The sequence below is a fragment of the Saccoglossus kowalevskii genome, chromosome 15, assembly GCF_978046115.1.
Source record: "Saccoglossus kowalevskii chromosome 15, keSacKowa6.1, whole genome shotgun sequence".
In the NCBI taxonomy this organism is placed as follows: Eukaryota; Metazoa; Hemichordata; class Enteropneusta; family Harrimaniidae; genus Saccoglossus; species Saccoglossus kowalevskii.
In genome coordinates, this window is record NC_140655.1 from 6,607,237 (window position 1) to 6,631,024 (window position 23,788).

Below are 23,788 nucleotides of genomic sequence, written 5' to 3' on the forward strand. Positions count from 1 at the left end.
AGGTATGCTTAACTAGCATAATAAAGTTTGTTTAACAACTGCCCTAAGGGGTATTATTGACTTTAACAAAATAACATTAATTAACAATAGCTTAAGGAGTTTTAAAATGACCACAGGCCATGACAAATGTATGACATAGGTCAATTTAAATGCACTTAGAGGGTCTTGATTACCACAGTGGCCAATGAGAAGACTTAAAATGTAGAGTGTAGGGATTGAATGTATCAGGATTCTATTACAGGGAAAAAATGCAGAAAAGACGATCCAATTACCTGTCTGATGTTATTTACCGTCACAAAGAACTTTAATTGCAACAAATGCCATTATAATTGTTTCTGACCTGCTTTTTGAAGTGTTTTACGATGAATTTAAAAAAAAAAAATTGCAGTTGCATGATATCAAGTAGAATTTACCAGTTGAAGAACACAAAATAAAAACAAACAAAATGATTGATTCACACATGGTTAAATCAAAAATAGAAAGTACTATATTCACTGCTAAACCTCATAAGGTAACAGAAAATATAATATTACTGTCAATGTTGGAAAAACTAACAATGGCAAAATTCATACTGACTACATGCCTTAAACAGCGCTGTCAAGATTGATTTACATGAAAGTGAATGACATGACCCATCAGTGTCATTATTACTTATTTTAAAAATTACCCTGACAAACCAGTGATTAGTGAACTGTAATAATAATTATATATAATAATATATATAAACAATTCAAATACACATCATTTGAATACAATGCTGAGTTATACCATGAACTAGTACTATCAGTTACAATGTTCTAACAGGTGGCAGGTTAGCGCCCTCTAGTGGCCATCTTGTGAATAACAGTAAATGATCTACAATGTGACATATAGAAGATCATTTCTTCAATTTTTATATTTCCAATTCATTTTTTTTTTTTTTTTTTTTGCCAAGCAATATAATGCATTATCTGAGGCCCATTCAATCACATGCACCAGTGGACATATACAAAATTTCCCTCTAAAGTCACATTTGTTTGATTGAAGTCTTTCATTCAGTCTGTTTGAGGGTTTCCCCTTTTTGTTGATTGACCCCAGATAAGATTTGAAGTCATCAGGACAAAAATTATGTTTTTTGGTTGATTTAGTGTACTTCTGGACTCAGCAGCATCTATTATTACATGTAATAACATAAATAATTCATTGAGTGACATGTTTTCCTGAAAGAGGGCGTGTTGGCTGCTTCTTCTCTGGACACCAGAGTGAATATTTGTATATTCAAATATTTGAATATTTGCCTTTGTACCTAACAAGGAGCTCAGCACTAAACTCAAAAGAAATTAGATCAGCTTGAAGTAAGATTTAGATCATGTTATAATCAAAATCCCCTTTGGAAGAGATGTAAAGAAGAATTTTTGTATAATGGCTGATGACGTCAGCACAAGACTAGTGAACAGGGTAGGACTATACATGTTAATACAAGTCTTTACTAACAAGACTGTGGTGAGAATAAATATAATGTGAAATCTTACCAGAATTCAGACTCTTCTGTAACATGATTTCATGTTCTAGTTCACCCTGTTTTTTAGATGTCTCTTCTAACTGTAAACAAACAATAATACGTCCAAGTCAGAATCACATTTCATAGTAAAACTTCTGTGATATTCAATGTAGATATGACACCATGCCAAAATAATAGAATGAAATCATTTAAAAAAATTTAATAAATCACAAAAATGCAGTAAATACAACCTAAAATTTCAAATTTTAATAATTAATTGTCAGCATGTTTGAATGTTAGCGACTGTTTCTCCTTTGATTGTTGAAATAAAATATTCAATAGTAAAATCACAAAAACTTTGCAGCAGTGAGAGTTTTTCTGGTGTTCTACAACAATTACTGTCAGTGACTTTTGTAAATTTTCGTCTTCACAAATGCTATAAACTCATGACAATTTCACTGGGGTCCTATGACATGTAGCATCAGTGACTTTTGTAAATTGTCGTGTTCATGAATTCTGTGCAATTAGGAAATTGTGAAAATTTCAAGCAGTAAAAATTTTACGGTATATAGTATTTAAATCAAAACACCATTTGAAGTATTATTTAATTACCACACATTTTATCAACCGCGAGTAGCCAGGAGGAAAAGATCACAAATGGTCGACGAAGAGTTAATTTTCTCAACCAGAAAACTACACTCTTTTGAATGCTAATATGTTTAAATCCATTTAAATTTATTATTTACAAAAAAAATAAATGAAATACACTCTGGGAAACACTCAGACAATGAAAAAACAGATAACAATGGTGTTTTACAGATCACACAAAATTTAAATCAAGAAAAACTGAAATACATACATGAAACACAAGCAAAATTTATTAAAAGTTATTTTCTGGGTTTACCAACACACACATTTTGGTTCAGTTCAACTATTAATTACCTTGCCATGTTGTTCCTGACAGAATTTTTTGTTTAGAAAAACAGAAGAATGTTGAAGTTTGTGAAGTTTTATTAACAGTAGATGATATGATAATCTGATTGGACGGGGCTGACATATGAAGAAATATTGTTCAGTGAAAAACTGATGATGGGGCATGCCCTGAAAGTCTTCCAGTCAATGTCCTAATGTTCTCAATAAAAAAATGAACTAATAAGTGTTTGCATATAGTTACGTAATTTGAGCTCATAGAATTCCTTGAAGGAGTTTAGCACTCCAAAATAATACAATTTTATTTTTACCTAACAATTTCACTTTTATTTTTCATTAGCTGTAAAATCTCTGACACATTATTTTTTTCTGGGTCTTATTATATAGATACACTGTTAAAACTGAAAATTAAAGCACATCTGAGTCAGAAGTAACTTCCCCCTCAATGGCTACCACCACCACCAACAACAAGGAATATTGTCAGAAAAGTAAAGTGCTGGTCTGGAAACAATATCGAAATAAAGGACAGTCAGTAGCCATATACTGTGGGTCTATTTTGAGGGATCATTTATTGTTATTTTGTAAATTATGGGGAATTTGCGATCAAAAGTGGACAGGTTTGTTTTCTGGGCCTTATATAGATACACTGTTAAAACAGACAATTAAAGCACATCTGAGTCAGAAGTGACTTCCCCCTCAATGGCTACCAACAACAACAAAGAATGTTCTCAGAAAAGCAAAAGTGGGGTGAAATGTGGGGTTCCTGTCTAAATGACAAGTAGACAGGTGGCTAGTTAAAAGCCTGGTGTCGATACATCTAACCAATCAGCATCATCCTTACCTGTGAACTTATCTCTTTCTTATCATCCTCTAGTTGTCTACACTTATTTGCCCATTCTTCATGTTTATTCTCTTTGCTGATAATTGCTTGTAGTTCCCTTGCTAATGTATCTCTGTCACGTGTCACTTCATCCAAGGCATTCTCCATCTCTAAAAGAGTGGCTGTATTGTCCACAGACCTCCTTCCGGATTGGATTTCCTTGGCCAGCTCATCTCGGATATTATCAGCCTCTGACCTCGCTTCAGAGAGTTCCTGATAATATGTGATAGGATTGGATTAGAAAAAGCACACTTCTGGAATGGTATGTAATTCATATAAATAAATATATAATTATAATTATAATTATAATTTGTTTTCTGAAATTGATATAAAGCATGATTTTTTTATTTCCATATTACAATTGTCATAAAAATTTTTCTTTAAGTTGACTTTTCATGAAAAGTGAATATTGTTTTCATTTTGTCAAATTCACCCTTTTTTTTAGGTTCCTAATCTGTAATCATATTCAAGTGCATATCAGATTGGTTTGCTCTCAGAAATAACCCAGAAGATGTAAAATACTGAATTGTGAAAACTGTCATAAAAACCAGATCTCGCATACAGATATTAAAAATGAAAAATTGGCAAGCATGACAAGATGGTTAACAGTCATAAGCTGAAAATAATAGTATTCTCACCTTTCTATGTTGTTTCTGTATCCTGACAATCTCTTTCTGAGTTGCTGCTACTTCATCTTTAGAAGTTTCCAGCTGCAGTCTCATACTCTCCAACTACAATAGATCAGGAAGAAGATTCATTTCACATGGTGTGTTTAAACAGCGCCCTCAAGTGGCTCACATTTCATACTTTAAATTTGTAACATGATGCCATTTGAAGAGCAATAAAACATGTGGCATGAGATTATTACTTGAGCAATGTGAATGAAAACTCTTGACAGAAAAATACTTCTTCAGCTCACATAGTCTATATTTCTGCTATTGACATCATGCAAATAGCAGGGAAAAAAAATGTGTTTATTCAACTGGCGTAGCACATGAAGAACCAACAGATGAAAAGTTGTTATACATGTTACAATCTGCCAATCAAATGATTCACCATTTGTAGCAACATATCCATACACAGCAAAAAAAGTAGTTCTTTAACCTTTTAACCACCAGTTCCCTCTTTTCATCACAAAACAGTCACGTTTATAGTCTGCACTTTTCTTTGGAAGTTTGGGACAAAAATAGCCAAAAAATAAAAAAAACCTGATAATTCACCCAAATTTTGTCTGTTGACTCCAAAATTAGAATTCATTTCCAGAAATATTGAAGAATATAAGAAAAAAAATGCAGAATAATTTGCACAAGAAAGTTTGGTTGTAAAAAGTTTAATCATAAAAACATCACCTTTTGATAAAAACCATTTTCTTTATTTTCAAATTCTTTTTTCTTCTCATCAATTTTTTTCTCTGCCTCTGCGGTTTCTTCCTCCATAGTTCTACACTTTGACCTCTGTCTATCAAGAGCTGTATTGGTACTTTCTAATTCTAGTGATAAACTTCTATTTTTACTTTTCAAGTCTTCAATTTCTCTTTTCAGGCTGTCATTGATATCTTTCTCACTTGACTGCACATTAACCTATCAAAGAGAACCAAGATATAAGCATTTTGAGCAAAGTAATTGGGCTGAATAAAAAAAATATTGTATATTTCGCTTTCGCTATTGTATTTTCTTTAATGTTACTAGAAACCCCCTATTTAATTTATTTGGCCTTGTTTACCTAAACAAGCTTTAATCGTACAGAATCTTGTGATACTTATCAAATAATAACATGTGAATCATCACAGAAGATGTCAATATATTCCATGTTTGCTATCAAATATTCTCACACATGTACATTACTGTCAGCCATGGAATGCTGTTGTGTCTTGTTCATCAATGGAAAAACAGAAATTAAAACCAGTGAATAAATATAGCATTTACAGTTAATCTTGACACTTGTTTTTTTTTTTTTTGTAATTCTACTCGTATTTCAACGCAATTGCTTTCTTTGCCAAGCTGAAACTGTTCAGTGATGCTTCATCTTAAAAATATTGATATAAGTAAATCTTAAATCAGCCCAAATCACATTAACCCAATTCACATTAGCAGATATAGAATGGTTCTGATGTATTTTTTATTTGTTAAAAAGTAGTTTTTGACAGGTAATCACTTTCTCATTCAAAGGAAACTGTAAGTAGGTCAATATATATTAAGGAACGGTATCCGGATATCAAAAGAAATTAAAACGGACACTGGAAACCCCTTAATACATCAAGGTATTTAATATTTCATGCAACCAATCAACCGTAACTGACACCTGTTTTCTCAGCAGATAGAAATTCAACTTAATGTCATATTTTTTCCACCAAAATATTTATATTTTCATGTAATTTTTTAAAAACTTTATGTCAATTTGAAATGGAATAGACATAATTTGTATTAAACAATGTAAATGTGAACAGTGAAAAAAATTGACTTCAGAATTTAATGGGTTAAAGACGACCTATTGTTTGTATTGACTAACTGCCTATAGTGACCAGGTCTATATAAAGACCACCTGCCTATAGTGACCAGGTCTATATAAAGACCACCTGCCTATAGTGACCAGGTCTATATAAAGACCACCTGCTTATAGTGACCACCTCTATATAAAGACCACTTGTCTATATTGAATGGCTATCTCTATATAAAGACAACCTGCCTATCATGACCAGCTCTATATAAAGACCACCTGTCTATAGTGACCAGGTCTATATAAAAACCACCTGCTTATAGTGACCACCTCTATATAAAGACCACTTGTCTATATTGAATGGCTATCTCTATATAAAGACAACCTGCCTATCATGACCAGCTCTATATAAAGACCACCTGTCTATAGTGACCAGGTCTATATAAAGACCATCTGCTTATAGTGACCACCTCTATATAAAGACCACTTGTCTATATTGAATGGCTATCTCAATATAAAGACAACCTGCCTATCGTGACCAGCTCTATATAAAGACCACCTGCCTATAGTGACCAGGTCTATATAAAGACCACCTGCTTATAGTGACCACCTCTATATAAAGACCACTTGTCTATATTGAATGGCTATCTCTATATAAAGACAACCTGCCTATCGTGACCAGCTCTATATAAAGACCACCTGTCTATAGTGACCAGGTCTATATAAAAACCACCTGCTTATAGTGACCACCTCTATATAAAGACCACTTGTCTATATTGAATGGCTATCTCTATATAAAGACCACCTGCCTATCGTGACCAGCTCTATATAAAGACCACCTGCCTATAGTGACCAGGTCTATATAAAGACCACCTGCTTATAGTGACCACCTCTATATAAAGATCACTTGTCTATATTGAATGGCTATCTCTATATAAAGACAACCTGCCTATCGTGACCAGCTCTATATAAAGACCACCTGTCTATAGTGACCAGGTCTATATAAAAACCACCTGCTTATAGTGACCACCTCTATATAAAGACAACTTGTCTATATTGAATGGCTATCTCTATATAAAGACCACCTGCCTATCATGACCAGCTCTATATAAAGACAACCTGCCTATCATGACCAGCTCTATATAAAGACCACCTGCCTATAGTGACCAGGTCTATATAAAGACCACCTGCTTATAGTGACCACCTCTATATAAAGACCACTTGTCTATATTGAATGGCTATCTCTATATAAAGACAACCTGCCTATCGTGACCAGCTCTATATAAAGACCACCTGCCTATAGTGACCAGGTCTATATAAAGACAACCTGCCTATCATGACCAGCTCTATATAAAGACAACCTGCCTATCATGACCAGCTCTATATAAAAACAACCTGCCTATTGTGACCAGCTCTATATAAAGACCACCTGTTTATAGTGACCACCTCTATATAGAGACTGCCTAGTGACCATTTTTAGATTATTGTAGAATCACCTTTGTTTAGAGACAAAAACTATAATAAGCATTTTGTTTATTAACAATTTCTAATTTAAGTCAAACTAATTTGATTATATTAAACTCAAAACAAATATTTTTTTGTATAGTCTGCTGCAAAAAATGATTTATTCAGGCAAATATTCCTTTTGATGATAAGGTATTTATTGTAAATTCATTAATTATTCACTGGAATATAATTTCACTAAATCCACATGAATATGTAAAATTACAATAAAATGCATAGTTTCACAAGAAATTTGGTAAACATAAAACTATCAAAATAGTGAAATTAAAATACCATTGACAACTTATATAATGTCATTTCAACATACAATCGCTAATTCTATTTTTGCTGCATATACAGAATTTCAAAGTTATAAACAAACAAATGTTCTTACCATTGTTTTTTCTTTGTCTTTCATTCCATCGATGTCTTTTTGTAGAAATGCTAGTTTCATTTCTAGAGCCCTCTTCTCATCTGCTAGAATCTGCTTGGACCCCTTTAGGAAAAATAAAAATTGGTTTACAAATTTGTTTCCAATCTTATTTTTGGTGTGTCAGTATGGTTTCAATTGACACACATGAGGTAATGTTATTCCAATCACACCCAGCCATTATTTCACCATCCTAACCACAATTGTGTACTATGAGGCTTAGAAAAAAGTGTTTTTGGTCAATTTATAAAATCAATGAGAATTCACACATTTTTTTATTATTATAATTGTCATAAAAATAGTGCGTTTTCCATGTAAATAGAATTTTCTTCCTTTTTTTTAATTTCAGACAAAATAAAACTAAGTATCCTCTCTCTCTTCCTTCCTCAATGCATGTTGAAGGTACACTAATACACATTATTTTAGCTGGAATTAGTTTTCGCCAAAAAAACATTTTGGGTTTTGTATGACATTTATTTTTCCTGATTTTTCATGAGTTGAATGTAAAACTTAGAAGAAAAAAAAAGTATTTTCACTTGATTGTATTTTCACTGATTCTTAACTTCGGCAACGATAGCAAAAATAAAATCCAAGTGAAAATTATGAACATAAGAATATACCTCAGACTCTGCCAGGACTTTCTTATTTCTCTCAATAACAGCTCGTAGTTTATGCAATGTTGCCTCTTGATTACTTCGTGAGGTCTTTTCTTTTTGAAGTTCTTCTGATAATTCTTTGATCTAAAAACCACAGTTGAAACAGAATTAAAACAAGGGTGGATAAAAGAAAGGCTACACATGCCATCTTCCATTATGATTCTAAAATCTCAATAAACCATCCACAAAATATGCACCGTTCGATTTGCATGGTTTTTGGCCAATCCGGCCATCCATGATCGTTCCCACGAACCCATGCATGATTGTGTTAGGAAAAGATGTATCTGACCTCAATTAAATTGAATGATTTGATTGGGCATGCTAAGGAGCTGGATCCAACAATAAGTGTTCCTGTAACAAAAACTTGTATCAATTTCAAATTTTAACCAATAAGATTGTGCCGACAGAAACACGTGAAATCAATCACAACCCTCGACTTTGTGTTATTTTTGACATGGAAGCCATCAGAGCATGTGTCGTTGTATTTGAGTTCATTTGAGTTGAGTTTTATAGTTGGATTTCTGCCAAAGTATAAATGATCCTTGGCTGGTGAAGATGCAAACAATTCTAACAAGGATTTACAATACACGGGTATGCAAGTGGTGTGATACGTAGTGATGATTTCATGAGAATTGATGATCTCACGAGAAATAAAGATCTCACAAGAATTGATTATCTCACAATAAATAAAGATCTCACAAGAATTGATGATTTCACAAAAATTGATGATTTCACAAGAATAGATGATCTCAAAATAAATAAAGATCTTACAAGAATTGATGATCTCACGAGAAATAAAGATCTCACAAGAATTGATGATTTCACAAGAAAAAAAGATCTCACAAGAATTGAAGATCTCATGAGAATCTCACGTGAATTGATGATTTCACGAGAAATAAAGATCTCACAAGAATTGATGATTTCACAAGAATTGAAAATCGTATCACAAAATATGTAGTGAAGGTTGTTTAAATACCATACCATCTGAGTGCATAATTTGCAGACTCACTGAGCAGTCTATAAATAAACGCATGAATGAAAAAAATATAAAAATTCTGCCATTCTGCCATTTATTTTTTAAAGTAAATGACTCATCGATTGTAAATCATTCAATGAAAAGGTACTTTCAACAATCATTTTTTATGAGCATAACTCATGTAAAAACAATAAAACATTTCCAAGCTTCACAAAGTATTGACAGAGAATGTTTATTTGTACTGATCGATTCTCAAAAGCTTTTAAATTGTCTAGTTTGTAAAACTGGATTTCTATAGAGCTATTGCAACTTAGATCACTTCATTTTAGCTTTATGTATATATCAATGGTTTATATTGAAAGAACTTGAGACGATTATATTGCTAGACCTTTTTTTTTCAGACACATTTTTTTTCTACAAAGCGGAAGTGATTTTAACTTAATTGTCTTTTGTGAAATTGGACAAAATTTAAGCATACAGTTTAATAATACAACAGTTTAATGTACCAACAATTAGCTCAATTATTTCCATATTATATCTCAAAGCTTTTAGAAATATCTGTATTCCCAATTCAGTGCTTTATCTCGGCATGGCCACATATTAATATACATGTAGTCCAATAACTGTAATTAATTAATTAGTAAATCTATTCTTTAATATTTTCAATAAAATGGTGTCGCTGGACTATTTCACAGAAGATGGGTCTGAATGCTTATAGAAAATCACAATTTTGCATTGTCTCTTTCTGTGAATTCAGTATTTTAATACGACTGCATTAGGTGATGTGCACTAAAAGACTATAGATATATTCAAGTCATATAGAAATATTAAATTAAAGTTAAATTTACAAAATGACTGACAATGAATATGATTTCTCACACACAATTTGATTAAAGTCTTGAAAAAGGTATATACGGGCCCCAATTTTCTTTTTTTTTTAAATTTTATTTTTGTAAGCTTTTTATTTATTTATTTTTTTTTTTTCGTATATGATTATATTTTTGGTTTTACTTGCTATTGTTATGAATTGTATGTAGGTCACGTTAATTTAGGCAATAATAGTGAACTAGCGACAATTTTGTATTTAAAAATATGTGCCATTATATTATAATTATAATAACTCCAAAAGCATTAATTTTGAGTGAAATTCTGAATCTTTCTCATATCAACCTCATTAATTACCTCTATATAGATTTAATAAACAGATAAACAAAATGCATAAAAAAACATGTTATTTGTATTATAGTATTTAGAAATGTCTAGCTTTCATATTTCAATATTTTCCACAAAAATTAATACTTTAAAACTATTTTTCAGAAATTTGTTATGCATTATTCTCTGTGTAACCAAACATATATACACGTAAAAAACAGCAGGATGTAGAGGATATATCACTTTGACAGCTTGTCCTTAACAAGAAATCATTTTTTGGGAACCTGTATGCATGTTTTTTACACATGCACAGTGACTGGTTGGCAAAAGATCAAGTTATTTGCATCCAAAGATAAAATAACAGCGTTGCTCGCTGTCAGGGTTTACTGAAGGTATAAAATGGCACAGTTCTCGGCAACTGTTATAATTATGAGCCATCAGAATTATGTTTTGAGTGCATGCACAATGACTGGTCGGCAAAAGAACCGGTTGTTTGCATCCATTGATAGAATAACAGGTTGGTAAAAATTCAAACATGTTAGTTATGATCTGTGCTTATCAATATTAGCATAAATGCATATGCTAGATAACACAAATTGTGTACCAACGTTTACACATTAGAAAATTAAACCAACAAATAAAACTCCTGGTCCTATAACAAATATATAATAAATCCATAAACATATTAAGTAATATTATTTCTAATCAATCAATTCCACTCATTATTCTGCAATTGAGAGTTCACAAATAGTTTAAGATTTGGTGAAAATAAAATATTAAATATGCAAAGAGAAAATTATACCATAGTTTTTGTATGATTATGAAAACATGAAATGTAATAACCCAGTTTCTATATCAACTTTCAGTCGTAACCAATTTTAAGTGACTTGCAAGATTAAAATGAAACCGTACCAAAGATGTCAGACGTCAGATATTAAAAATGCAACCCTATGTGATGTACTCTACCTCAGATCAAACCAACTCAACACTGCAAATGCAAGAAATTTCAGCGAGTTTGTTTTCGTAAAACCGGTTCAATATGCTCCACATGATTAGAAACCAAAATGTGTGCGATGTCAATTATGTTAATTACATTTCTGCAACGAAATATTATTTATATCAACAACACCCAAAGGACTTTAAAAATTATTCATTATAATAACTAAATATAGTAAATTACTCGAACCATGACATATGAACTCATTTGAACATGTAGTGAGTATGGATGAAAGGATATGTTGACTCGTTACCTTTCTCTTGAAGACAGACATGGTTGAATATTGGATAAAATGTCACCTCTGATAATTATTACTCATGTCAGCCACTGTGCTGGCTCTGTACTTCAAGCCACATAAAGAATGTTGTGAAAGATCTACTGCAGGTGGGTGATTCCATTATCACTTGGAGGGGGTAACTTAGCAACAAACTACAATAACTGACAATCTTTCAGGTTTTACCTTCACATCAGCATATAATTAAAAGTCTAATCTTTATTGTAATTTAGTGATTCCAAACAACTCTCCAGAAAACTGAAAACCCTCATAGGATCGAAATTTAAAAGTAATCATGAATATTATTTTCTTTCAACAGTAGAATTACGGACATGTGGTGAAGAAATCCAGGAATACTTAATTAATTATTCATGCTTATTTAAACATTTTTACGAGGTCTATTGTGACGGAGTTAAAAAGTAAATCAATAAAAATACCAAAGCATTCAATAATTGTATTAGGGCTCAATAAAAAAATTTCAAATGTCTACTGCCATCTTGAATTTTCAAGGTGAATGTTCCGGAGAAGCACTCCACTATCACCTTGAAGTATTTCATTAAAACTATGTGTATGTGACAATGCCCTCACAGTTTAGAATCAGTTTACCAACAGCCAATCATATTGCTCCTTTCTACAACGCGCTTGGAAAGCTCTCAAAATCTTCAAGGCGGAGCAAAGTCACGAGACGCGCACCACTCTACCGTGTATTTCTATGGGCTCTGTGCGAGCCGGTGAAAATAGCTAAAATCGAGGAAACAGCACAAACATAAATTTGAAGAAATCCTAAACAACCAAATTTAAATATGTTGCATATGTAGGGATAATCTTGTTACACTGCTCAGGGGGTGTCAACAACCGTCCCAAAATACCGTTTTCTGCCAGGCGGTGAAAATGCCTGACCTGAGAATGAATGTCGCTGCGCACAGTGGAAGCTTTTTTGGCTTGGATGTCGAGGCAATACAGCGACGACGTCCATACATCATGCAACTTACAGATATTCAGACCAAAGCTATTCAAACTATACTTAGTGCCGAGTCTGATGTGTTCGTTTTTTGTCGCACTGGAAATAGTAAATCCTTATGTTATTATGGTTTACCGGTCTTTCGACCATCGAGTGTGGTAATAGTGTTGTCGTCACTGCTGAGTATTATAGAAGACTAGGTGTTATATTTCAAAGCTAATGATGTCACTGCAACATATATTGGCAGAAATGAAGCCAAAGACATCGGGTACGCAAAGCTTCAAGGGCTTACTGGTAGTCATTGTAACAAAGCTTTCTATTGGTCGGTAAACTTTCTATCGCGCAACCACGTGACATACACGGTTATGAATAGAATTACCGCACGGTGTTGTAGAGGGAGGAATGTCCGAACGGAGCAACACCGTGCAGGCGGACGATGGTCTACTGCACAAAATATAATTTTGTTGAATTTTGTCTAGCATGGCTTTTAAGAATTTGTATACTGCAAAACATATTACAACCAGGAACATTTTTGATTCGATCGAATTCAAATCAATACCACCAAACCAGTGTAAAATTTTCAACATAATTTTGCCATGACTTACATAATTCACAGATATTGACTTCTTATAAGGTTACTGTAAACTGTTTAATTTTGATTGCAAGAAATTGTTATGACTTCATGGCAGTCATGATGACTGCTTCAAAATTTTGTAATTTTCATTAATTCACAAAAGTTTGTTTTTCATGAAATTAGAGCATTTTATAGTATTCTCCCAATATCAAATTGAGAACAGACTTCTCAAAGTAGAGTGAACCAAGCAGGTATTGGTCACCAAATCCAGGAGAAGAATAATGCACTGAAGAGTAGCACTTGTAGCCAAGGTGTTTATTGCTCAACTGCTAGGCCTTGAACTGAGTCTAAATACTCACAAGATGTTCCATGACAATATATCAATATCATTATGCAAATAACTAAACTAAAGATTATAGCCTCTAATCATCACACCATGGTCTATTTTTTTATTATCACCCTCCCCGCATAGTTAATTATTTTGTTCCTAAAAGCTAATATTACCAAAGATCTCAATATAAAGTCACACAAATTGCAAGATGGTCAGAAATTGCAAAACAAATTAAACCTCCCTTTATAGAAAAAATATGCAAATGAACAAGTATTCCAAAGATCTGGTAAGGAATCGTCTGTAGTTAGAGTTTTCCTAATGTTTTCCTAATTATATTCTGTTTGAGATGATATTTGGGAAAAATAATTACTTCTTTCATGGAAACTGAATTATGTTTTTTTAAATAATACTAGCTGTAAGACTTTCAATGTATTTTTTAACAAGTTAATTAAAATTGTTCCTAAAAAACAATTCAAGGCAAAAACTAAATTGCAAAGCTTCATGGGTAAGAGTATAATATTTTATGCATTTAGTTTTATTCTTGGTTTTAGCTTTATAATAAGTCCATAAGATATTTGTTCAAGATTCTTATAAGTTTACACAGATATACCAAAAATATTTTAATGTTATACTTGGTTCTAATCATAACAAAGTTTTCATCTAAGTAACTTATAAACAAATTATTCAAAATATCTGTAATTTTTCACTTGTTTTTATCATTATAAGTAGTGCATGAAATGTCTATTCAAAGTTATTCAGACAATCTCATGAATTTCTTACTTTGTTTTATTATTTAGTTCCCAATTTTTTCTTATAAGAAATTTATAAGAAAGATATCTGGCAAATCTTAAAAACTTTTTCATGGTGATGTTTCTTATAAGAAAATCTATAAAGAAGTTTGCCATATTTTATGATTCTTAGGAATTATATATCATAATAAGTTATCATATGTGATGTTATTAAAATATGTTTGATCTGTGAATTCTACTTACCTTTTCATTTAAAATATTTTTATCCTCTTCCATCATTATCTGTTTGTCTTTCAGATGCTGCAGTTCATAGTCCCTGGAAGCAGTTTGTGTAAGAATCGTTTCTAAAGAGAGAAAAACAGAAAAAGGTATATAATACAAATACAAAATTTGGATTAATTTGAAAGCACAGTCAGATCAACCCTTCTCCATAAATCACACACCAACAATAAAAAAAAAATGCCTGGTTACCTTGTTTCACAATTTTTTCTTCTGCATCTACTTTTCGTGCTTTTCTTTCCCGCTCCAACATATTATTGTTTTTCTGTACTTCATTTTGTAGTTCCATTATCAGCTTGTCTTTCTGGCGTACTTGGTCTTGGTGATCCTGCAGCCAAACAAAAATCAAAATAAAACTGGCTATTTATTGAGAAACAATTAATTTACCAGTTATACAGTAAACAATTTGAGATATTAGTGTGATAGAGTGTCCACTAAAAAAATACTGGCTGAAACTGAAAAATTGGTGACACAAGTAAAGAAACAAAAGAAGAGTAGGAGCTGAATAAAGAACCAAGGAAACAAGAAAAATATGGTAATCAGATATTTAGATCAATGTTTATATATTTTGAAAATGCAGCATATGAAATTGTCACACGACGTAATGACGCTTAGTGATATCATTTGTAACAAAATGCTATTTTATGTTTGAATATTTTAATTAATCATTTGAGCACCATTTATTTTTATGCTACAGTTATGACCCAAAATTGTGTACTTCACAAAATTTCTTATCAGCTGCAAATATTATTTTGTGATAAAAGTCAAAGTGTTTGTATGCAACATGATATGTGTCATAGTTGCAGCGCCCTCTAGTGTTACATATTTTATATTGTGTTCCAATCAAGTGACGATGAAGTCTTACCTTTTTAAGTCTGTTGAGTTCATCATCATGAAGCTTAGTAGTTGAAGAATAGAAAGAATGTCAATGAGACGAAATGATACAAGGAAATAGAGCTCTACAGATGATAGGTGAGAAATCGATTGCAAAATTGAGAAAAAATAATGTTGACATCAATACTTTCAAAAATAAAAAACTATTTCATCACTGTTCACCATAACATTGTAGCAATATATGCAACATAAGCTTCTATTTTCGGGTGAGAACATCTAGACTTTTTATGTCCTAGCAATCACATCCGGTGAAAACAAGACCAAAACATCTACTTTGGACAGGGTAACAAGATTATCTCTACAAATTTGTTGTTCATGATTGTTTTATAGTTGAATTTGTGCTGCTTACTGACTGTAGCTGTTCCCATAGCAGATAATGCAAAGCCCATAGAAATACACAATACAGTGGTACGACGTCAGTAGCTAGCCCCCAAAGAATACAACAAAGGAAGAGTACCACTATAAGACACAGCGTGCAGTAAGAAGCAACATCAACATTTAAATGAAGGACCCCCCCCCCTTCAAACTTAATTTGCATGTTCAATTTGTGCAGTATCATCAAAATAAAATGACGACACAAATTATACAAAGTGTCATTATTTAGCAAATTGGCAATCTATATGCTCTAAAATAAAATCTTTTTCGTATGGTAATAATTTATTTGGGTGAGTTTTTCATTCTGCATTAAACGTTTGATGTTGTCCCAGCAAGCAAGAATTTGTACCATAAATATTCTAATTTAGGTGTAGTTTTTAAGTGTAATTTTTTTGAACATTTCAATTTTTCCTGGAATTTAAATTCAATTGACGTATTTTTTTTAGTCATGGATGTCTATTCACGAGTATGATGTTTATTGTTACTAGCGTGAATGAGTAAACTCGATAATGTTACGATAATGAGCGGTTATCACTGGAAAGAGTTTATTTCTCAGTACTACATTGGTAAATCTTTCCCGTGTTGCGTTCACAATTCAGTGAGGTTACTTCATTAACATATTTAAATAAGCTATGGCCATGTTGGCACATGTTGGCACCATCCAGCATTCTGATTGGTTACAAATTAGCTTGACCTATCAGATCAAAGAACCCAGTTTCTGGTTAACTTTTGTCTGGAAAAAACATGGCCGATATCAATCCTCATCAAGCATTTGTGAGTGACCGATAAAAACAAAGTCAAATTTTACTTGCATTATATAACAAATGAATTGAGTTTTTGTACATTATAATCACTACTGAGTAATAAGTTATTTATTAGTTGAACACAACCTGATTAGATTATTTATTATTAAGCAATGCATTTGTGTTTATTCTTATTTTAAACTTCTTTTAGACTATACTTTTCGTAACCAGCAAAATTAAAACCATGTTATCATGTGGAAATACATTTTTTTTTTCACTGTCAATTTCCATAAATGATATTAGAACCAAAATAAAGCCTTTCATTTTCTCCTGATGTCTAAATTATAGTATTTACGGTACATGTAGCAATCAATTTCAGACTGCTGTTAAAATACTGGTGAGAATTTACAAATAAATGGGATAAAATATAATGCAGGTGCTGCTAATAGTCAAATGCTTGCTGTGACCACAAGATTATCACTTGCTTCCATATTTTTGAGTAAACTGTTCAATGAAAGGCAAAAACACAGCTCTTAGCCCTATAAAGCATTAGAATCATCTTTCTACCCCAACTTGAAATGGAATAATCCAATATGGCTGCCTCTAAAACCTGATCACCTGTGTAGTATTTTAAACCTACCCTTTGTAAACTTTCTTTTGTCATTTTCAAATTTTGTCTTTCCTCCTCAAATGCTTCTCTTTCTTTGCGTATAGTTTCTTGCAATCTATAATCATCTGGGAAACCTTGACTGGCTTCGATGTCATCAACACGCTTTCTTTCTATATCAACTTCGTCCATCAATCTGGCCCGTTCAACTAATAAGTACGCTATTTGTTCACTCGTTGTTCCATTGGCTACGTCTTCAAGTCCTTCCTGTTGTGTGACAGACATATAAATTATGTTATATATATATCATTGAAGATTTTGTAGCTTGTCCCGGGGAAAAGTGAAAAAATTATATAGTTTTAATTCATCACCTGCTGAAATGAATGGGAAAAGCCAGCAGACAATGTGTTAAAGCGGAAGGGTGCACATGCAAGAATTGAGCGCCAATTGACGATAACAACGAATGCTAAAAATGCAAAGGCTCATGGATAAACAATGACACACTATGGCCATCTGATACATTCGCATGTGACGAGTCCCCTGCTTTAATGTTTTTTGTAAGATTTTCTAACAAGATCCATGTTCAATGTGTAACATTTATTAAATACATAAATATCATAATTATCAATCTCTAATACTATTCATTTTTATTATTGAATAAACAGTATATGGCAGTGTTTTTATTTACTGCGGTATGTAATCAATAAATGAGTTTCCAAACTTGTTACCTGGGTTTTGCAGTTGAGTTTGTGTAATGTACAGCGTTATCTGTATTGAATTTTACCACACTTTCTAGTAAAACAATGGTGTACTTCACAAGTGTGTCAAATTACCAAACAAATGTGTGCAATCCGGGTTTCCTAGTGATGTGCATGATGATGAACAGGTAGTGATGAACATACACATGTATCTGGATATACATGTTGTTGAGATTTTAAAATGTCTGGAATTACCAGTAGTTGTGATTTGAAAATAACTGGAAATAATTCTGATTTGAAAATATCTGGAAATAGTTGTGATTCAAAAATATCTGGAAATATGTGTGATTTGAAAATGTCTGGAAATAATTTTGATTTGAAAATATCTAGAAATAGTTGTAATTTGAAAATATCTGAAAATATTTGAATATATTATAACACCATAATGAAATAACAATGTTAACTTCATCTTAGGCACAAAAGTAATGAAGAAATACTTCGAACAAAAATAAGAAAAAAAAATACTACCAGTAAATAAAAATAAAAAGGTTAAGAGTAAAATAAGCTGCTGCATTTGGCAAGTGAGAGTTTCAGAAATGTAATAACATGTCAGGTGAGATATTAATTTTAGCAACTTTTCAAAGACCATGAATTTTATTATAACTATGCAGGGGTTTCACAAATGTATTTAATAGCAGGCCATCATCCTGTAACAACAGGTCAAAAAATAAATAAAAAGACTCTTGGCAGTGCAAAGCAATCAGGAGAGTAGGCGGCCAATGTGGGCTTGTAGCAGGCCATATGGTCGGCGGCCAGCTCTTAATGAAACCCCTGCTATGTCAACTATTAATACTGTAAAACCATTTATTTTTACTATTTTTGTTTTGAGCAAAATCACTGTTTTTTTCATGAATTTGTCAAGGAAACAATGAGTTTTATTGTTATTTTACATGTTCGCGTAGATTTAATTTTAATAGCAGATTTGACTTATCAGCAAAAATAGCGATATTAAAACCCAGTGAATAATTAATGCACTGCAGTATAATTTAACAATTACATGTAACTGTCAAATTATTGTCAACAAAACTGAAATGGTACAATAAACGCACAACTTTATTTAAAACATAGCGCCATCTAGTGTCAAGCAAACAATAACTGACCTGCATTAACATCTGCGTGATCTCACTATTAGCACCATCCACTAATTCATTTCGAAGTTGTTCATTTTCAGATTTTAATTTCTCATTTTCAGCTTCAAACTCTGCGGTTAACTGTTCCCGTTCATGAGATAAACTTCTAATGTGTTCAACATAGTTCTCAACCTGTAAGTAAAATTGATGTGAAAACGTGTTTACAAAGCTTATAACCAAAATTTGGGAGTGAGTTTCTAATTGTACTTGTACAAGTGATTCATCACAAATTCACAAATAATCCTGTTTATATAGTCAGCACTTTCTTTCAGAAGATTGAAACAAAAATAGCCACAAAACTTGACTCAAATTTCTTCTGTTGGCTCAAAAATTAGGGTCCATTTCTAAAAACATTGAAGAATATAAAGAAAACGTGCAGAATAATTTGAGCAATTAAGTCTGGTGATGAAAAGGTTAACACATCACCTGATATGGAAGCCTAATTGGATATACAGGAAGAAATAGCATCAGAAGACAATTGGCATGATTTACATTTACTTACTTCTTGCATTTCCTGCGTTTGTTGGATACGCAACTGTTCCACATCTTTGAGTGACGTCTGTAAACCATTATCGGCTTTTGTGTAGAGTCGCCAAATATGCCGCAATTTGTCATCGTTGCTAGCATTTCCATCTAAACCATCTTCTGCAAGCTTCTGTTTAATCTCTTCTAGCTCATTAATATCCTAAAAATAAATGGAAATCATTAGATTCCAGTTATCATGTGGTAATCTGATACTTATTACCACAATGAAGACACTGACTTGTGTATGAGTACTGAGAGCAGAAACTGTAAACGTGACTGACAGCTTTACATTCATATCCATCAGAATGCCATTCTCTGATTGCAGCGTGCCTGTCAAGCAGGAAGAATTGTACAGCCACCTGTAGGAGTCAGTCTCACAGTCTCCACAATCATCCAACCATGAGAGTTGATTCGACAATACCTCTGCAGTGTGGGTAGCCAACCATGGGGGATCGATTCGGTAGTCAACATGCTGAGTGGGCAGCCACCTGTAGGAGTCAGTATCACAATCTCCACAATCAGCCAACTATGGGAGTTGATCCCACAATACCTCTGCAGTGTGGGTAGCCAACGATGGGAGATGATCCCACCATCTCTCCTCCAGTGTGGGCTGTCAACCATGGGGGATTGATCCGATATTCATCTTGCTGAGTGGGAAGCCACCTGTAGGAGTCGGTCTCCAGACTGTAGGAGACAATCTCCACAATAAACCATGGGAGTAGCTCCAACAACATTCCTGCTGAATGGGCAGTCAACCCCACCATTTTCCCTCCAGTGTGGGCTGCCAACAATGGGAGTGAAACCCACAATCTCCCCTCCAGTGTGGGCTGCCAAGCATGAGAGTGAATCCCACCATCTCCCCTCCAGTGTGGGCTGCCAACCCATGGGAGTGACCCCCCCTCCAGTGTGGGATGCCAACCATGGGAGTCAATCCCACCATCTCTCCTCCAGTGTGGGATGCCAACCATGGGAGTCAATCCCACCATCTCTCCTCCAGTGTGGGCTGCCAACCATGGGAGTCAATCCCACCATTCCCCCTCCAGTGTGGGATGCCAACCATGGGAGTCAATCCCACCATCTCTCCTCCAGTGTGGGCTGCCAACCATGGGAGTCAGTCCCACCATCTCCCCTCCAGTGTGGGATGCCAACCATGGGAGTCAATCCCACCATCTCTCCTCCAGTGTGGGATGCCAACCATGGGAGTCAATCCCACCATCTCTCCTCCAGTGTGGCTGCCAACCATGGGAGTCAATCCCACAATCTCCCCTCCAGTGTGGGATGCCAACCATGGGAGTCAATCCCACCATCTCTCCTCCAGTGTGGGCTGCCAACCATGGGAGTCAATCCCACCATCTCCCCTCCAGTGTGGGATGCTAACCATGGGAGTCAATCCCACCATCTCCCCTCCAGTGTGGGATGCTAACCATGGGAGTCAATCCCACAATCTCCCCTCCAGTGTGGGATGCCAACCATGGGAGTCAATCCCACCATCTCTCCTCCTGTGTGGGCTGCCAACCATGGGAGTCAATCCCACCATCTCCCCTCCAGTGTGGGATGCCAACCATGGGAGTCAATCCCACCATCTCCCCTCCAGTGTGGGATGCCAACCATGGGAGTCAATCCCACCATCTCTCCTCCAGTGTGGGATGCCAACCATGGGAGTCAATCCCACCATCTCCCCTCCAGTGTGGGCTGCCAACCATGGGAGTTGATCCCACAATCTCTCCTCCAGTGTGGGATGCCAACCATCGGAGTCAATCCCACCATCTCCCCTCCAGTGTGGGCTGCCAATCATGGGAGTTGATTCCACAATCTCCCTTAAAGTCACAAGTATACTAATTATGCCATAGTTTAAAATGTATATTATTGAAAGCCTTGTCATCTTATTGTCACTGTTAATTTTGCTATATCATGTTTTTTTTTTTATATAGAAAATAAAGGAATTAGAAGTGATGGAACAACAACTGACAGTATAATGCAAGTACATGTAGTTAGTTAATATTGGAATTTCAAGAATGTTGTTTTTAAAATGTTCACAACCATGACAAGTGATTACAGTACCTCTAAAGTACAATACATGTAAGGCATTACATTGCTATTTGTGTGTAGCAAAAACAAGTATTCTGTTTATCTTTTTCTTGAGCCATTATTCTCCCAAACTACTGTTCTTCTCTAGTATCAGGTGTATGTGAACCGTCTTGAGCCATTATTCTCCCAAACTACTGTTCTTCTCTAGTATCAGGTGTATGTGAACCGGAATAAAGTGTTAACACATTGCACACCATTTAAATTTCACTCACTAGATTCTATAAACAATCATGGTAACACTGAATACAAGTAAAGAAACCGTAACATGTACTAGTTATTAAAGACAGTGGCATAACAATATTTGTTACTGATTTTTATATTGAATGTGCCCTTGAAAAATTCTGTCTAAAAAACAAATTAAATGTGAAATAATAATTAATAAGTTCAATAACTCTATGTTTTTTGTACTGACAATTTTTTTTTTAAATTTTATTTGGAATTATATGCCATTGACATCAATTTGATTTATTAGTACACACAAAATATTATATAAATAATTTTCATAGAATTTTTATTTGTGGTGAAAAACATGTTTCTTTGTCTTAACTAACAGCCACAAATAACTACTGGTACAGAACTACTCTGTATTTTTTTTTAAAAATATTCAACTAATAATAATAATAATAATACAAAACCATTTTTTTTATCAAAATTGTAAATTCAATGACATGAATTAAAACAAAATATTGTACAGGCATTTTATAGTTGTATATCATACATATGTTTGTATTTAATCAAATGAAAAAAATATTTCATGTAAAAATAAAATAAAATAAAATTGCTGATTTTAGCGAAAATAAATAGCATTATTATTCTAGTATTCTAGACTACAGAGTAATGTATAGTTGAACTTTGGTTTATATCAACAGTCTTTAGGTATATTTGGTGACAGCTGATAATTCAACTGATTGAAGTAGTAATAGCTCACATACAGTAGAGATGGACTGTTTAATATACTAAACTCATTTTATTCTAGGCTCCCAAAAAATAGATCTGTTTCTTTCTTTTGAAAAAGTGATGTGGTAGGTTTTTATGTGTTTTTTTTCAATGCAGTTCAATTGCACTGAGAAATGTGTGAGCAGCCCATTAAAACGTATGTACCACGATTAAAGTAATTGGCCCATTAGTTTTCAAGAAGCAGCTTTTAGCTAGAATTTAGCTTGCTTTCTACTGGGTTTCAGCTAGAATTTAGCTTGCTTTCTACTGGGGTTCAGCTAGAATTCAGCTTGCTTTCTACTGGGTTTCAGCTAGAATTTAGCTGGCTTTCTACTTGGTTTCAGCTAGAATTTAGCTTGCTTTCTACTGGATTTCAGCTAGAGTTTAGCTTGCTTTCTACTGGGTTTCAGCTAGAGTTTAGCTTGCTTTCTACTGGGTTTCAGCTAGAATTTAGCTTGCTTTCTACTGGGTTTCAGCTAGAATTCAGCTTGCTTTCTACTGGGTTTCAGCTAGAATTTAGCTTGCTTTCTACTGGTTTTCAGCTAGAGTTTAGCTGGCTTTCTACTGGGTTTCAGCTAGAATTTAGCTTGCTTTTTACTGGGTTTCAGCTAGAATTTAGCTTGCTTTCTACTGGGTTTCAGCTAGAATTTAGCTTGCTTTCTACTGGGTTTCAGCTAGAATTTAGCTTGCTTTCTACTGGGTTTCAGCTAGAATTTAGCTTGCTTTCTACTGGTTTTCAGCTAGAGTTTAGCTGGCTTTCTACTGGGTTTCAGCTAGAATTTAGCTTGCTTTTTACTGGGTTTCAGCTAGAATTTAGCTTGCTTTCTACTGGGTTTCAGCTAGAATTTAGCTTGCTTTCTACTGGGTTTCAGCTAGAATTTAGCTTGCTTTCTACTGGGTTTCAGCTAGAATTTAGCTTGCTTTCTACTGGGTTTCAGCTAGAATTTAGCTTGCTTTCTACTGGGTTTCAGCTAGAATTCAGCTTGCTTTCTACTGGGTTTCAGCTAGAATTTAGCTTGCTTTCTACTGGGTTTCAGCTAGAATTTAGCTTGCTTTCTACTGGGTTTCAGCTAGAATTTAGCTTGCTTTCTACTGGGTTTCAGCTAGAATTTAGCTTGCTTTCT

General features: G+C 33.7%; 1 protein-coding gene across 3 annotated transcripts in view; it reads right to left on the bottom strand.

The window, feature by feature from the left end:
• LOC102804986 (uncharacterized) overlaps positions 1 to 23,788 on the bottom strand; it is a 54,591-nt gene that overhangs the window by 25,299 nt on the left and 5,504 nt on the right. For 2 of the 3 annotated variants that reach the window (XM_085508671.1, XM_085508669.1), the window contains exons 2-13: positions 19,618 to 19,800; positions 19,086 to 19,247; positions 17,261 to 17,494; positions 15,474 to 15,506; positions 14,801 to 14,936; positions 14,573 to 14,673; positions 8,280 to 8,399; positions 7,624 to 7,725; positions 4,640 to 4,870; positions 3,929 to 4,021; positions 3,252 to 3,503; positions 1,512 to 1,581 (exon numbers count right to left, since the gene is read on the bottom strand). In XM_085508671.1, coding sequence (XP_085364797.1) covers positions 1,512 to 1,581; positions 3,252 to 3,503; positions 3,929 to 4,021; positions 4,640 to 4,870; positions 7,624 to 7,725; positions 8,280 to 8,399; positions 14,573 to 14,673; positions 14,801 to 14,936; positions 15,474 to 15,506; positions 17,261 to 17,494; positions 19,086 to 19,247; positions 19,618 to 19,800 — 1,717 coding nt within the window. The remainder of the gene's footprint in view (positions 1 to 1,511; positions 1,582 to 3,251; positions 3,504 to 3,928; positions 4,022 to 4,639; positions 4,871 to 7,623; positions 7,726 to 8,279; positions 8,400 to 14,572; positions 14,674 to 14,800; positions 14,937 to 15,473; positions 15,507 to 17,260; positions 17,495 to 19,085; positions 19,248 to 19,617; positions 19,801 to 23,788) is intronic. The other variant, XM_085508670.1, reaches the window with a different exon arrangement.